This window comes from Lampris incognitus, chromosome 8 (genome assembly GCF_029633865.1).
Source record: "Lampris incognitus isolate fLamInc1 chromosome 8, fLamInc1.hap2, whole genome shotgun sequence".
Classification (NCBI taxonomy): domain Eukaryota; kingdom Metazoa; phylum Chordata; class Actinopteri; order Lampriformes; family Lampridae; genus Lampris; species Lampris incognitus.
The window spans coordinates 27,307,595-27,324,909 of NC_079218.1; the positions used below are offsets into that span (position 1 = coordinate 27,307,595).

At 39.1% G+C, this 17,315-nt stretch overlaps 1 protein-coding gene across 1 annotated transcript; it reads right to left on the reverse strand.

The window, feature by feature from the left end:
• Positions 1–3,752: 3,752 nt before the first annotated feature.
• Positions 3,753–17,016, reverse strand: nufip2 (nuclear FMR1 interacting protein 2). The gene is made up of 4 exons (XM_056285401.1): positions 16,845–17,016; positions 12,425–14,119; positions 12,261–12,293; positions 3,753–9,210 (listed from the first exon to the last, which is right to left on the reverse strand). Exons 1-4 carry the CDS (start codon positions 16,990–16,992, stop codon positions 9,158–9,160), a joined length of 1,929 nt encoding a protein of 642 aa, XP_056141376.1. The 5' UTR covers positions 16,993–17,016; the 3' UTR covers positions 3,753–9,157.
• Positions 17,017–17,315: the final 299 nt, after the last annotated feature.

The following is a 17,315-nucleotide window of genomic DNA, read 5'->3' on the forward strand; positions in this document are numbered from 1 at the left end:
CCAGATACAGTTGGGGAGAAAAAGGGGGTAAAAATACAAACAAAAACACCTGAGCTTTATTGTGAAGGTGGCTGGTAAGATGATAGGTGTCCACCAGACCCCCTGATCTTTGACCAGCAGGTTCTCTGCAAGGCCAGCCCAGGTCTGGACTGCATAGACGCCCCCACCCCACCCCACCCCCTTCACTTTGTGTTTGAAGCTCTTCCCCCAGGCTGTAGATTTAGAGTCCAATAGAGATTTAATGTGCAATAGGAGTAGAAACTCCCTTGTTCCCTGTGCAATAACTCTGCTTAATCTGCACATGTAATTCAGCACTTTAGCGGTTGGTTTGTTATTATTATGTTTTGTATGCTTTATGTATTGTATGTACAGGGAACGTTTTTGTACTTGTGTTGTTTTATCTTGTGCAGCTGACTGCAAGTCATGTTTCCCATCTGGGATAATAGAGTGACTGAACTGAACTGAACTGCAGCCCTGTGTTTTACCCATGAGACAAGATTTCAGCCATGGCCACAATTTCCCATCCCTGAAATGGCAGCTTCACAGCTTTAACACATCCTGGCTAATTGCACATTACATTATTAAAAATGTACCTTGGATGCAGCAGTTTTGCCATACTGCCAAATGGCCTAACTTGAGTAGTAATATCCTAAAATTGCCTATGAATCTTTACATGTCATTCATGGATGAATGTGGGTCAAATGGATACTGAGACATATTTGTATTGGCGTGTTTCATAACAGTCACGATCTGTCTCAACCGATTAATGAAAACATAGATAGTTTATTAAGTGCAATTTTGACTGATACAGACCCCCAAATCTTTATAGTCTGAATGTAAAGAAATCAGTTTTCCCTCGGAGACTGGATTTGAATAATGAAATAGCAACATCACTAAGTAATAAAGTCCCCTATAAGCCTTGATATCTGCATTAGTTCTGAAATCCTGCATTGGTTTGGCCTGGAAGTCAAAAGGAATTAGAAAGTACTCTGTGTTAACTGTGTCGCAGGAATGTGCAGCTGCAGTACTATATCAGAAGTTTTGATGTATTGACACACATTTCAGTTACACTTGTCATTGCAAAATATTTCAATGCTTATCAGCCTTTTTTTATAACACTGATGATCCTTTTTCAGAATTACACATTTTTTTACCGCATATGCAGTACAACCTGATAGTGGACTATCTTAATGACAATTACTAGAAAGACTGCAAGATTGTTCATACGAATTTCACTGCACCTCTGTTATATGAACATGATACAATCAGGACTTTGGTGTTGGCGTGCCCCCCTTAAAACAAGCTTTGCCGACAGCATAACCACTTTGACAGCCATTTCCCTGCAAACCGGGAACAAATACGATTCCAGCGCCTCCTTCCATGGCACTTCAACAGAAATGAACACTGACTGAAGCAGAGATCAAACCTGTGACCTTCCTATAATGGAACAGGTTTTTTATCCTCTCTTAACCACCCAGGTCCCGCTAACCGCTGAGACCCCTCCTGCCGACATGATGAAGTAGTACATTGCTCAGGAGCAGAATAATCAAGGCAAATTGATAAATGGGTAAAAGGGGCGGCAGAACCAACCGGTTCAATTCCAGGGATCGATTGGGATGTTGAGAGACCCCCGTCACCTCAACAGCATCTGCCCGAGAGTTGTCATTAAACTAAATTCAACCCTCGTAAATATACACGCATGCCCAATCTCTGAAATTTTCTCAACTCCTCCAATTACTGTGATATCAATCCCATTCATTATGCATTGTTTGCACTGTCATGCACTAACTTACAAATCTCAGTAAAGCTAATTTAACCTTGGTAGTTACGGCCAAGATGTGGCTCTCCAATGCATTCTTTATATCTTTCAGCACATTATTTCACTGCAGCTAAATGTGTTTGTAGAGCGGTGTGTTTAGTCGAACTTCTTATATAGCATGTTTCATGTGCGGAATTGAATTGCAATGTGCTTTACATGAGAATGCCGGGGGCCACAGGTTGCAGAAAGATGGAGCACTTTGAAAGAACCCTGGGCAATAACCCTGGGCCCTTTAGATAGGCATCATATGTTTATGAATAAGATGTACCCTGAATATACATATACACACTACATACTGCTAGCCTATTGTTTACCACATTCTGCCTGTGAGGCACGTGTGGTAATATGCATTATATTACCATATAAAATGGGTTGGAATTGTTAAACGCAATAGCTTCTGTTCATGAAATCAGTCAATTGTTTGTTAAAGGGAAAAAATAAAAACTCTAAATACATCTGCAGAAATGGGAATTTGCACAGTTCATGGTTTCGATGCCGGTATCCCAATCCTTTTAACTATCCACTTATCTGTTGCTGCCAGCCCCCCATGGAAGATTTTCCTTGACTTTACTGGACCTTAATCAACTTGACTGAAACTGGACAACTGGCAGAAAAATGCGCCATGACCCCAAAATATACCACTATTCCCAAATAATTTTTAATTCGTGAAGTGAGTTTTGATAGATAAAAGGATGCTTTCTTATCTATGAAACATGCTTGTCATGTTCGAGTCACCCATTCGCTCACATTTGTGAATGTTCCAATTTTGAACTTTAGCTGATCTGTGCGTGTGCGTGTGCATGTGCGTGTGTGTGTGTGTGGGGGGGGTTGTCATCCATACATTTTCCATTTACTTGTTTTTTTAAATTGGTGCAGAACAGGTGCAGGGAAGGCGTGATGCTGCCCTCCACAGGTGATGATCACTCAGAGCAAAATGGGCACGCAGAGGCTCCGCTTGCACTCGGCATTTGGCACGTGCACACTCCACAGATTGAGATTCTTCTGGGAATGCAACTACCAAACTCTCCGCATTAACTGCTGAAGTTGTGGCAATCTTATGGGCACTTTGGCAGTTGGAGATGAGAAGAGCGGTTGTGGTGTTCTGCTGTGAGTCAGCAGTAACCTTGATGGCTCCAAAGGAAGGGGACTCTAGTTCATTTATTCATCCATGAACAGTAATATACAGAATGTATCAGGTCAAGGTAGTGTGTGGGATTTTTCTGGGTACAAGGCAGCCCATGTTGAAGTAAAGGGAAATGACGCAGCTGACAAGGTACTGAAAACTGCCATCTAAAGACAGTGAGTCGATGTGTTATGAGGATGTCTTGTATGTATATATGTAACTGCTGAACAAAGGAAAGACAATGCAATTTTAATTTTACAATAAAACCTAGTAATATAAATAATTTTGGAGCTAATGAAATGGGTTTGGTTAAAATGACAAAGGCTGGGGTCAAATTTTAACAGACAGGAGGCCATTGTATGGCGGGCTAGCTAAACTTGGATTATTAACGGTTTACAGTTTGAAAATAATGCTTTGCATGGATTATTGGAAAATAAGCCTTTTTGCTGCGGTAAAGCTCAAAACTGACATTTGACCAGTGGAGGGCAGCACTAAACTACAGGGACATGATGCAACCCCCAAATGACCCTCAAAAGAAATGTGCACGTGGAGAAACGGATGATGTCACGCAAACTAGAGTTGACATCATTTGGTGGTAATATCTGATTTGAGCCCACAGTTGCAGCCATGGAAGCTCTCATTTTCAGATAATGCTTCCAGGCTATCACTTCAGATCCTCTGTAAAATGCATCCTTGGCTGTTTTGTCCAGCAGCTTACCTACCCGTTGCTCTATCCCGTTAAATCACAAATTAACACACTAAAAAAGTATTGACAGACAAACTCAAATTGTGCAACTTTTGATTCCACAGTGTTATGTTTATGGCTTTATCATAGCATTAACATACGCGAGTTAATGTCACAACTGTTGCACAAATACAGTAGAATGATGCGCTGAGACTTGTTACTAATTGCTTTTTGTGTTTCTGAAAGCCAAACAATTTCTATTTGTACAGTTATGGACAAGAGTTCATCCCACATCCTATTCCCTTCATTTGTAGCAGAATAGCTTCCATGACTCGTGCATTGTGTGGTACTGATGTGGCATGGTAAACATAAGCCATTAGTACTGATATTACAGAGTCACAGTCTCACCAAGATCACTGTTACAGGCAGCCTGTGCTTTAAGCATCCCACATGCTCTCATTTCCATGCAAGATTAGAAAGCAGTAATGTTCAACAATCCACAGAACAATCCACACGAAACACTGTAAATTCTTAATGAAAATTTGACATTTTAATGGAAACTAAAATTGTGAACACTTGAGTTTTTTTTTGTATCTTTTAATTGAATCTATTACATTGTTTGGAATTTGAGGATAATTATCATGCTCAAAAAACAAAAAACATTTTAATGTGATGTTTCCGTTAACCCCCCCCCCCCAAAAAAAGACTGCACACTCTTAAACGTCAACTTGTAAGACATTTGAGAAAGAAATGCTATTGCCTCATATCCTGGGGGCTAGAAGTGTAGCGGTGGTAAGAGGAGCAGACCAATAATGCATCAACAAGCACAACAGCCATTAGAGAGGATACAGAAACAGAACAAAGATGACTCGGCCACACATCACCCCTCGTAATGGTCGATAGTAGTGGAGTCCCATAAAGACACACATTGCCCTTGTTTGTACCCCCATGTGCCCGACCGTGAATACTGTACCTCTCTGGTGCCACAGAGTAAAATAAACGTTTCAACACCCCCACCCCTGAATTAAAGGTTTGCACAAGAAGCAAGGACAGTGGTAAGTAGTAGTAGGGACAGTTTTGAAGATGGAGCACAAACACCAAGTCCAGCATTTCCCATTACAGACAATTGATTACTGAATGAAGAAGCAGCACTTTCGGTATTTTTTTTTTAAACCCTATTTATACTGTGTTCCTTTTGCAATTCCCCTTACTTATACCACAACACACTCATAAATGCACATTCAGCTGCTACAGTAGTGATTTCACTGAAAACATCCTCCCTTTACCCCGAAAAGTTGTTACAGAGATGGTTTTCACATAATCTGTTCATGGGCGACACAGTAGCTGAATATCTGAGTTGTGTACCTTTGGCGAAAGCAGATTTAGAGTTGTCAGACTGCACATTTATATATGTCGAACCTCACTTTCCCCTGTATTATCAAGACCACTACAAAAAAATATATATTAAGAGGAACTCTTGATGTGATGCATTTCAATGCTCATTACTCCACCATAACTATTAGAAGAAATGCATTAAAGTAATTTGTATAAAATATGCTGGAAAAGAATATCTTCAAATATATTAACATTGATGCCATATGGGAAAAAAGTCTACATCAGCCTTAATGACCAATACCTAAGTCTACTATGGATCAAAAATGAGAAATTTATTCTCACTATAATTTTCCTTTAAAGTAGTTGTGCATCTATGGATAAATTAGGTGACAAAAATAGTTTATTAAAACATACACTGTTAAAATAATAATTTGTTAAATCAATTCAAATTAAAAATGTGCTACCTCAGACAGAACTTGACATTGAGCTGGCATGTCTATACGCCAGTCACAAATGTCATCAAAATCAGTCCCATTCAAATTCATTTTGGCTCTAGGTCACAAATTTCAAGCCATGAGTCTTCCAAAATCTAGAGAACATCTAAAATCCTAATTGCTTTCAGCCAGGATAGCTGTAAGAAAACTTTTACAGAATTCCAAATTGTTACAGAAATATAAAGAAAAACATGGCACGGCTATATGCTGAAAGCAGTTTTTAAAACAATCAAAATCGTTGTAAAAGTATATTTTTCACACAGGCACCTGAACATGAAACAATAAGGAATTTGAAGAACAAGGGGAACTTGCATATAGTAGGAAGAACTCACAATGCACACACCCAAAAACAATAAGGCCAAATGGCCAAACTATTCATTCAGAAACTGGAAGCCTGCATCCTTTAAGCAATTGCACATCCTGGGGGAGGGGGTAAAAAAAAAAAACCTCAACATGTTCAGGCTTTTCCTTCAACACGAAGCACATTAACACTCGCTCTGACACCCCCCCCCCCCGTCATCGACTACCATATACTCTATTAAGAACCAGTTTTTGGTTTGCAGGCTAGAATGCTAAATAATAGATCTACTATTTTTAATGCATATTCAATATAGCCTTTTTGCTGTATTAAGTGCTTTAAAAAGAAGCCTTGAGCAGGAGAATGGGTGATATCCAATTTCCCATGTATCCAGGACCAGTCTCTCCAAAAACAAAAACATCTACTCCAAGGGAAAAACCACCAGGACCAAAAATAAAAATAAATTAATGTCACTAAGTTATTTTGACCAACCTGCCTTACATTGAAAAAGCATATTGAACTCCAAATACTTTTTTTTTACCAACTTAAAGTGTGATATTGTTTAATTTGGCATTTACATGATGGCAACCTGATCTAAACACTGTCTAACAAGCATGGGCAATAGGAAGAAAATTAAAGATGAGCTGTGTCAAACTTCATGCCAGACTGACCATTAATTCCCACTTATCACTCAAATAATAAAAGTCTAACTGCTAATGGACAATATCCACTTAAATACACTTTTTTCCTCGTTGACCAGATAAGACATAATTTTCTTCCAATTCAGAGTAAAGTATCTGATAACACACCACACGCTGTACACAAGTTTTAAAGAGAGGGGAAAAAAACCCTTTCAAACCTCATTAGAGCTAACAGGTATCAGACAGATGAACGTAAAATGTTGGGACAATTTGTGCAAAACAATTTTTCTCCGACCAAGTACAAGTTCTGACATACCCCAATCAAAGTCTTAGAAAGGACCAAACTTGAAAGCTCATATCCACATTTTTGCAACTCCTTGTAAACACCACAGATATTTAACAAATCATCAATGAGTAGGTGCTTCAATAGGAACAAATGAGAGAAAATGAACCAAAGATTGCAGTGAGATTACAGTCGATATAAGACAAAAAAAAAAAAAACATGCACGGAGCAATGTGCTCTTCAAGAAAATAAACAGTAAAATTCAAAGGGTTACAGCCAAAAATATTCAACGACAGCACCCTGCATGACATGACACTACATTAAACAAATGAAATATTTTGGTGTTTCATCACAGCGTATGAGACCATATTATCAGACTCCCAATTTAGTACTTAAAAATTTTTTTAAATTTGGGCACATTACATGACGCGGGCCATTTGGCAGAAAATATTTTTTTATGTAGTCATGGCTTTTTAATACTACCTGAGTTACATTTAATAATTCTGTATTTATCAACTTATTTTTCTGAAAAGTAACAGCCCAGAGCCATTCTTTCAAGAGTACTTCTTGTCAGTACATATAGATCTCTCTAGTAATTAAAAGATAAAAGCAATTAGTTTACATAAAGTGCTATTAATCCACACAATAACCAAATCATGTCTTCTACGGAAAAGAAACTTTGTCATCTAGCTTCCATAGCTGAGAAACACTCCTGACTTGGAGATGGTAAAACAAAATGATTCATGGCCGACCTGTTAGCATGTTGGCAATTTGGGCTCTCTAGACTCAAGTTATTTCAATGCTACCTCTTCTACCAAACCAACATCACAACATTTAGAAGTTTTGCAATAGAGTTTGTGTAACTGATAATGAAAGCATAATAACCTAAAACATTTTGGAAACAGAAATAAGTTACTTAAGTACAGGCCACAAGAGCATTGTGTGACTATTTTGTGGTCCCATACAATCCATTTCACAAGCTCTATGGGATCATATGGTGTTATTGCACACTGGTTTGCGAACTTAAAATGTTATCCACAGTTTACTATAATAGTACTATTCATCTTCACATTTCAACACAGAATGACAAAGTGGCTAGTCAGGGAACTTTTGGATTAGTATTGCAGTTTTGTTTTGTTACTGTCCTCTGTGTGGTAACAAACAGTGACTTTTGACTCTTCTCCACCAGTAAACATGCATGAAATATAATGCCATAGTAATCAGACAGAAAATTAAAATCCAAATATTAAGTTAGCAAAACTAAGTTAAAACTTGTCATTTTAAAAAATGAAAATTTTCTTTGACGATATAAAATTAACCTTAATTCCATGAAGAGAAAATGCAGGCAAAAAATTGGTAAGGATGGATCCTGAGTTTTGCTTCATAGCAAATAGCCCAAAACACAGAATACCACTCACTCTTAGCAATCTCTTTTTCCACATACATCACTTTAGCGCAATTCCTTAACTCCTGATTCATATGACAGCATAAAGGCATATGAATCAAACAGCCTGCACCAACACAATATCAATAGACCGCAAGAAATGTGTGAAGCTTTAAAATAAAATTAAAAAAAGTTTACATTTTGATAATCTGGTTTTTAAATGTTTTGCACAGCTTTCAAAAGAAAAAAAAAACAACAAATGAAGGGATGTGACTTTCCTTCAACTCGGGCACTTTTGTATTTGTGCTCTGGGGTCCTTCCACGGTGCTGATAATACTTAATCATGTAGACAAAAAAAAAAAGAAAAGAATGGGTTATTATTTACTGGGCATTCTACTTTCCCCTACGCATTTAAGACGAGTTCTCCCTCACTGGATTGGATCTTACCTTTCAACTTTGTCATACAGCTCGCAATTTAACCAGGACTCCTAACCACTCAGTTTCACAACTTCAAGGCATTCTTTTCAAAGTGTGTTCTCATTTCTTTCATAAGGAAGTCAAACTTACACACTGATGTGTATGTATAAATTCTAATATATCTACAATGAACTAACTTGAATGTGTGAAAGAAAAAAAAAAAAACTGACAGAGGCATTCTACAGTCAGAATGACGGTTGCCACAGTCCAATAGACAACAGGATAAAGGCTTGGGAGGTGCAGATGACACCTTCCTTTTGTTGTACTCCCAACATAATTTTCCACCAAACTGTGAGACGGTCATCCATCACGGCTCAATGGCGTTAAGTGTCCATTCATCATATTGGAGAGGCACCGAACAACTTTCCAAAAGAAAAAAAATAAAAAATAAATCTAAGTCTGTGCACTTCTGAACCAAATCCATCCATCTGATGCCCCCAATGTGTGCATTATTTGCGACCTATATTCAAAAAAAAAAAAAAAAAAAAAAATCTGAGACGACACTCAACTGTTTATTTGTCAGTTATTTTAGTTAGCCAACAGGATCGTGACTTCCAAGGTAGATAACTGCAGCACCCTGGAGAGAGAGAAGTACGCTAGTACTGTAGACAATCTAGCTCACTGATCAGGTCCATCCTTGGTCTCATCATAAACCACTACTCGTTTTGGATCTAAAACAAGGAAAAGAGCACAAGCACAGGATGAGTCAACTTTTCCCCCCCTCTTTTGTACACAATCATTTAAGGAAAGGATTTCCAAACACTCAGATATGATTCATTTATAAATACCAAGCAAATTGTAGAAAAGACTATGCAAAAGAAAATGTGCCTCAGCATGTGTCTGTTAAGGAAACTGTGTAAAATTACCAACTGGTATCACCCCAAAAATCCAAATGAGAAGGTATGTAGTGATTGTGGCAGATCATGGTTATAGTTTTAATTCTTTATGCTTGTTAGTGGTTAAACTCTTAGCCAGTTCAGTGTCAAATATGGTATAGCTCATCCATGGATCAAAAAAGGTCCAAATGAGATCCTAGGTAAAATCATTATTTTTTTCACTTGCTTGGTGGTATGACCCAAGAAAGAGAAAATCGTGCATGAACAATTTGTTCCAGTCAGTCCAATTTCAACAACTCTATTGTTGTTTATTGCTTTTGCTTGCTTACGTTTGGGATACAACAACAGTCTTGTGCATGTAGGTGTATTGTTAGTCCCCAGCCAGGCTTTGCATATACACACTCAAGAGTATATTCCATAACATTTGGTTTTGTATCCATTTGTGAATGTTCTGCTAATAAATCAGGTCAACCATTTCACAGCTGTTGACAGTGATGACATTTTTTTTCCTTTACGCTGTGTCCTATTAATGATAGATTGAGCAGAGCAAAAGGTTTTTCCTAACCCAAGGTTTTTCCTACTGCAAGAGCCTTTTGTTTTTTGCACTCTCGACAAGATTCTCACTAAAAATCCTACACCCTTGCCTTCATTACTTTGACACTCTTAGAAAGTCCCATACAGAGATTTTTAGATACTTAGTTTTTCTACAACAGAATGTAAGCATCCACCATATCAAATTCCTTGTACAGGTATGTGCAAACTACTTGACCAACAATAAAAACTTGACAAAACACCCGTTTACACCTGGCAATAACATCTGTATCTGGAAAAGGAAAAACGCATGTTAATGCATGTAGCACATATTGAATGCAATCGGATCTGCGAGACCACATTCAGAGGTAGTCTGGCTTGCATTGTGATCAGATCACACAGTCAACCAAGTATGAATGTAATCCATACGGGATTCACATATGGGACAAAGAAGGCGCCAATTACACTATTGGAATATTGTTTTGTACTGCCTTTATAGAAAAGAGAAAAACCAAACAAGCTATAAAAGAACAGACAGCCACCGCCTGACAACAGAATAAGCACCATGGACAGCGCTGCCTGGCTGTCAGCCAGCACAAATAAGTCACCTTTTGTTTCCCTATTTTTGTTCGAATAACAATATTCTGTCAGCTTCATTTCAGAATACTCAAAACATTTATTTCTAAAGAAATACTACTATGCATCTGACAAACTGGACTGGACATAAATACATGAACTACATTTTTTTTAAGACACGCTGTGTTACATGACATCATGGCATCACACAGCAGGGCTGATTGTATGAAACCGCAGTCAATTTAAAAACTATCAAATCTTAAGGACACTTCCATCCATCCATTATCTGAACTGCTTATCCTGCTCTCTGGATCGTGGGGATGCTGGAGCCTATCCCAGCAGTCACTGGGCGGCGGGCGGGGAGACACCCTGGACAGGCCGCCACACACACACATCCCTAGGGACAATTTAGTATGGCCGATTCACCTGACCTATATGTCTTTGGACTGTGGGAAGAAACCGGAGCACCTGGAGGAAACCCAGACGGACACGGGAGAACATGTAAACTCCACGCAGAGGACGACCCCCAAGGTTGGACTACCCCGGGGCTCGAACCCAGAACCTTCTTGCTGTGAGGTGACTGCGCTAACCACTGCGCCACCATGCCAGTCTTAAGGACACTTTTAAAAAATAAATTTAATGTAGGATATTGTTTATTATAGGATACTGTTTGTAAAGCGCAAATTTTGCCTTTTCCCTGCTAACAGGAGGGTTATATAATGACATGTCCTATGCCCATGCCAACATTACACATTAGGATAACATTTCTTCATTCATTAGAAGATTCTGCAGATGCAAACCCTGACTATATGAATCATGTTTCTTTTCAAAATGTGCACTGACTTCCTGACACCCACCTGCGTGCGGGCAAACTTAAGGTCCAATGTGTCCAATCCAATGTGTCCCAAAGTGGACACATTTTGGATGAGAATGCATTTAAATACCAGGAGTAAATGCAAGGTGCGAAATCGGATCGTTCATTATCCAGATAAGATTTGGATACAAATGGCATGTTAATGTCAGGTGTAAACAGGGCTAAAATTTAACACTTGTGGTTGCATGATGTTGATCTTGTTCCACATGCCACAAATCATCCTGGTAATTCTAAGGCAGCAACACTCCACCATGTCGTTTTTATCATTAGCCAAATGGTTTGCAATTAGCATCACCTGGTGGTAACAGTTGCCATAGTAGGGACATTGGACTTTTATGCCTACAGTTCTGTCTCCAGAAAGCCTGCATTACAATCTTTGGCCTCAATATGTTCTAATAGCAGCAAGCATTTAGGAAACTCATTGGATATTGGCTTGATGTCAAAGCATCACAACTTAGTAATATTTGAATCTGACCAAAATACCTACATGGTTAGGAATTCTGCTCTGCAGTTTTATATGTAGAATAAGTAACAATGTGTCCTGCTGCCCTGCTTCCAGAGGTTACACCAGGTGTGAGCAAAGCTGATGAAGCCATCTTTTTATTATCATCAATCAAATAGTGTTATCACACCAGACATGATGGCAACAGATAAATGATTTATAAATTTCAATTTGTTTGAGAAACAGCGCCAAGGTTTGTGAATTTCAAGTACAAGTCTCACAATTTAATTCTGGTCTGTTAGTGAATTCGTTGTTTTTCTGCCCTCATCACTTTTTGTGCTTTTGTGAATTAAGAACGTGTTTTAAAATGTGAAGCAAGGAAAAAAAAAAAAGAAAAAAAAAAGCCCAAATAATTTTCATGGGAAAATAAAATGCTCGAAAAAACTAACAAGTTGTGTTTACCTTGTTTTTGCAAAGTGAAAATGTATTCCATTTCTGTTGAAGGAAAACAAGAGCGTTAGATTGTTTAATAAAACAAGGAGCGACAAACATCTGGAAAATTTTCATTAGGCAGTGTAAGCCATATATATCACTGCCATTCTAAAATGTTAACTGATTGAGCTTACCTTTAGTGTGATACGTGACAGCAGCTTTGACATCAAACGAGCCCCAGCTACACCTTCTATCAAGGTCTTTCGGGTTAGCCTGTTCCTTGGACGCACCAAAGGACAAGGTGGTCAGCAGGCCCTGTATGGGCTTAGCACCAATGTCTTTACTGGGGGCTGACACAACAGAACCTGAACTCTTGGCTTCAGCTTTTGTCTTTTCCTGGTCAAAATGATGTATCTTTGTCTCCTCACCCATCACACGAGCAGGGGAGAAAACATTAGACACATTGCCAGGGGCACAAGTCCTTTTCTCTGAGTCTTGAGCCAATATCACTGGCTCCGGGATTGGTTGGCTAGTGTCAAGGCGTGTCTGGGCAGCCTTGGCTGCGACAGTAGGACACTCTTCTTGAAATGTGACCACAGTAGTCTTGACCTCCCCAGCCAGGTGCCCACTTCCCCCTTCTGTTCCCAAGCTGGGCTCATTGATGAAGGAAAGCCCCCACTGATTCTGGAAGATATCTCCTAAGGCTTTCTGATTTGTCTGAGCAGGTGGTGGGTCAAGCTGTCGAGCACTAGGGAGCACAGGTTGCATATTTAAAGGGTAAATTAAAAGAGTACACTTTCTCAGGTCATAAGCTTCTGCATCGACGGGACTGTTTGTAGAGCTACAGTTACTGTCCAAAGGAGTTGCTACATTCTCGCCACTTGGGAGAGATGGGGCTGGTGGAATACTACTAGCAGCGGGAGCAAAGAAAGTGCCCACTGACGGGCAGCCGTTTCCATTTCCAGAAACAGGACCATTAGTAAAGCTAGCTGAGGTGATAGTTTTCATTGCGGACATGGGGACTTGTGTTAGTCTTACAGGGGTAGGTAGAGGTTCCCCTCCAGCTTGGGCTACTTTGTTGAGGTTCTCTTTTACTTTACTTGCATAACTGATCTTGGGCACAATTTTAGCACTGCTATTGTCCACAGGAAATACTGGAGGGGGCTTGAACAAAGTCCACGAGTCCTCTTTTGACTGGGAAGAAAGCTTGGCTTTGTGCCTTTCCTCAAACTTTTTACCAAAGGTGCCTAAGTTTTTACCATCAGAGTTTTTCCTCTGTGATTCAGCCATTGAAGCCTCAGATGAAAGAACCCGTCTAGATGCTGATTGAGTTTCCACTTTGTTGACACCTCTGAAACTTTCAAGTCTTGAATTTACTCCCTTCTCAGTCGTCTCAAGATTAAAAGCCCCAGACTCGTGTGATGCATTGCCTTGCTGCATGTCTCTTTCCTTTTCCCTTAACATATTCTCAGTATTCTTAATGCTGTTACATCTGGCCTTGCGTTTCTTCGGAGTAGTATAGCCACCTTCTGAGCCACTACCATCATTGTCTATAGCCTGCTTGCTAGAATATCCATTTGTAATGAAGCCACAGTTTACAACACCATTTTGAAGTAATAGAGTATCTTTCTTATCCAGAGGCTGGCTCTCATGGTGATTCAAATCCAGGGCCTTTTCCTTGTCATTTTTTAGGTCCATACTCTTCTTATAGTCCACACCTTTGCTGCTTACTTTTGAAACAGTTGTGTACGGCTTCTGCGCAGACTTCTGTTTCACGTTTGCATTTGTTATGTGTCTGTTACCATTGCTGTTGGAAGGATGCGACATAACATCAAATGTATGTGGATTCTTCTCCCCCTCTTCGTCACTGAAGTTTATTTTTCTATTTCCTGAAAAGGAAAGTACAGCGGGCTTTAATGATTGTTCATACAGTGGCAACCTCTTATTGAGCGGAAATAGTAAACTCCTTAAAGAAAGTAGATGTATTTCAGAAATGCAGATACATATTGCCTTCAAAAGGAAAAAAATTCAGGTTAAAATGAGTTGCCTGTATGGAATTCAAGTCAGCCCGAATATTTCAATTACTGCTGCTTTAAATTTGTGACAAGTGCCAAGGACAATACCAGAACTGATAGAGCCAACCTCTGTCTAATAGCCAACTTCATCCTGGCTCAACCACACTGCAAAGACTTTAAAGGTAAACACTGGTTCAACTAAATCCAATATAAAATGACTAATAGATAAAACAAAAAAGGTAAACTTAAAAGTGGGGATTTTTTTTAATTTATTTTTTTGTGCCAGCAATGGCTTTCATTGGTCACCTGCCATTTTGTCAACATTTCTTTAATAATGTGCTTGGCCAAAAAGTAATCATAAATCATAGACTGCCGAGCACGTCAGTGGAGATATTGACCCAACAGGGCTTGTTTTTTTTAACTGGCAAAAAGTAGGTTGTGTTTAAAATATACAGTTGAGGCATTAATGACTGAAACTGTAATCAGTTATATTTGGTAAACAGAGGCAAGGGTTAGAAATTTCAGAGAGCAAAAGTATTGTATCTTATAGTAACTGCACTGTTCTAAATCTCTGAAAATTAATTAAACAGGTTAAATTTTTGAATCTAGACCTTTGGCATAATTTCAAATCATACAGACAAAAACTTGACTTATCACTTCAGTACTGAGAATCTTACCACTTTGCCGAACCGTTTCACTGGACTTCAACCTAGTCCATTGGGGAAATCATGTATGCCTTCAAAAACCATGATAAACCTTTTTGAGAATGGAAAGCTCAGACTCATCTTAATATACTCCCCCGAAAAAAGTAACAAACCATACTTTCTCAAGTTAAAATTACAATTCTAACTTAATTTTTGCTGGTTCAAAGTAAGTGAACATATCCTATAATAAAAGGGAAGTCAGCTAATATTACTGAACCGCATCACATTCACACAACACGTTTTCACCAGCACATGAAACTGAAAGTCTTGCAGTCATTCACAGAAAACAAAAAAGCTCATTGCTTTCAAAAATGTAAACTGGCATGACAATTTTAACTAGTATACAAGTACAACCTCTCATCTCCTGTATTTTAAGTATAATTTTGTGGGCTATGAGGCTTGTAAAACTGATTTTATTCTTTTAGCTCAACTATTAAATTTGTATCCAATTAGCACTGTGCAGTCACACATTAACAAAGGATAATTTTAAAAGCCTCAATCAGTTTCTATCACAAAAATCTGAACAATGACAATAATGTGCAATTATGGCCATGCTACAGAGAACTTTACAGGCAAAAACTACTTCAGCAAGTGTTTATTTATGGATAAATAGTTGATGTGTGATGAGTGTGATCAAGTGCAATACTAAAAAAAGGCAAAGTCTTTATCCTACCACATCCTCGTGTGGGTTGGGCAACTGCACTGGATTTTCAAACTCAGTTCAAATTGGATAAACCCGAACCCATAATGCTTATTAATGCAAAGCGTGAAAAGGGGAGTCATTAAAATTAAACAGACATGGGCTAGTATGAAACATCATTGCACCATAAATATACCCATGCATCAAGGGACTTAGCGATTGCCATACTAGTGCTGTAACACATCTCGTATAATGGCATAGCAACACAAGCTTCTCGGTACACCCTTTCTAGATTCCACTAGCGCACGGGAAGCAATTTCCCTCTTCTTACTGGCAAAAACACTGTCGATACAGTTCTGGAGTTGTCAGCCTCGATTCCGTTTGAGGCAGAGCCACACCGTTTTAAGTATCCATTTCAAGGCGTATGCGTTAACGCCAACAGCTACTTGGCGTTGACTGGAAAACATGCAACAGGCCTGACAGCAGGCTAGCACTAGCTAATGTTAACTAATCGGGAACCGATTTAGCATTAGCTAAGTTTAAAACACACAGCTTGCGTTTTCTTAAAAGAATGGTTGTCGGTGAGCCATGTGAGAAAGTCACACGTCACATAACGTTACATGCATTAAAATTCGACCCTCTTTACAGGGCCAGATAATGCTGTAGTAGTTAAAATTTTGCTAAGTGGTTGGGTAACTTTAGCATTAGCTCGTGATGATGTTCTAACATGGCCGACAGGAAATGGCAGCTCAGAACATTCCAGTGGAGCCGGCTTGTTTTCCTCAACTGGACACAGATACTCTGAAATGAATAGAAGGAACTTGGGCGAGAATTAAAAGTGAATCAGAGCGCAAATATAGACAACTAACAATATACGGAGACTCAAATGGTATTAAATAAAGGATCACGTTGTATTAACACCAGAAATACGAGTGTTGAAACCGGCGCACAAGGTCAATCCCCGATATGTCAAACCAGCCACTACCAGCGACAACTGTCACGCAACGTCACTCGACTAGCTAACTTCATTGTCCGTTTCACGTCCAAATTTAGCTTATTGTTAAGTCTTGTTAGCTACTCGCAAGTTGCTGTATTTAAAGTTAAGCAGCATAGCAGGGAATTCCATTACTTGTTACTAGCAAAGTATTCAACAATATGAGTTAAACATGGTTAGCTAATGCTAGTTCGGCTCGCTGACATTAGCTGACTAAGGCTAACCAACGTTTGCTAGCTAACTTTTCCCGGATGGCCCAACCTGTTTTCTTCGTCTGCGTTTCCTGATGCTGGTACTGGAAGTGGCTCTGATCATGTTTTAGACAAGACGTATGTTGAATAGAATTTCTATCTTCTCCGTGATGGTAATATTGCCTTTCTTGAGCCCGATCTTTGGGCTGTTCCTCCATTGAAGTGTAGAATGTCGGACTTGGTCAGCCAGTATGTTAGCTCTCTGAGTACAGGAGCGTCCAATCACTGCCAGTGTAAAACGGAAGCTATTTGAAGCCTCTGGAAACGTCAGCAGCAAACGTCTTAAAACGATACTATTTTGGGTGGTCGCCACCACTCTTGAATTTTATGTATTTTGTTCATGCAGGGTTTTATTGGTAAAAGTTAGCAGTTATATTAAAATATTAAGAGACTGTAAAAATAGCCGCACTATGATTCAAAATGAAGTGACCGGTATTGAAAATGTGTTATCCTGCGCCGGAAAGGTTCAACGCCCACCGAG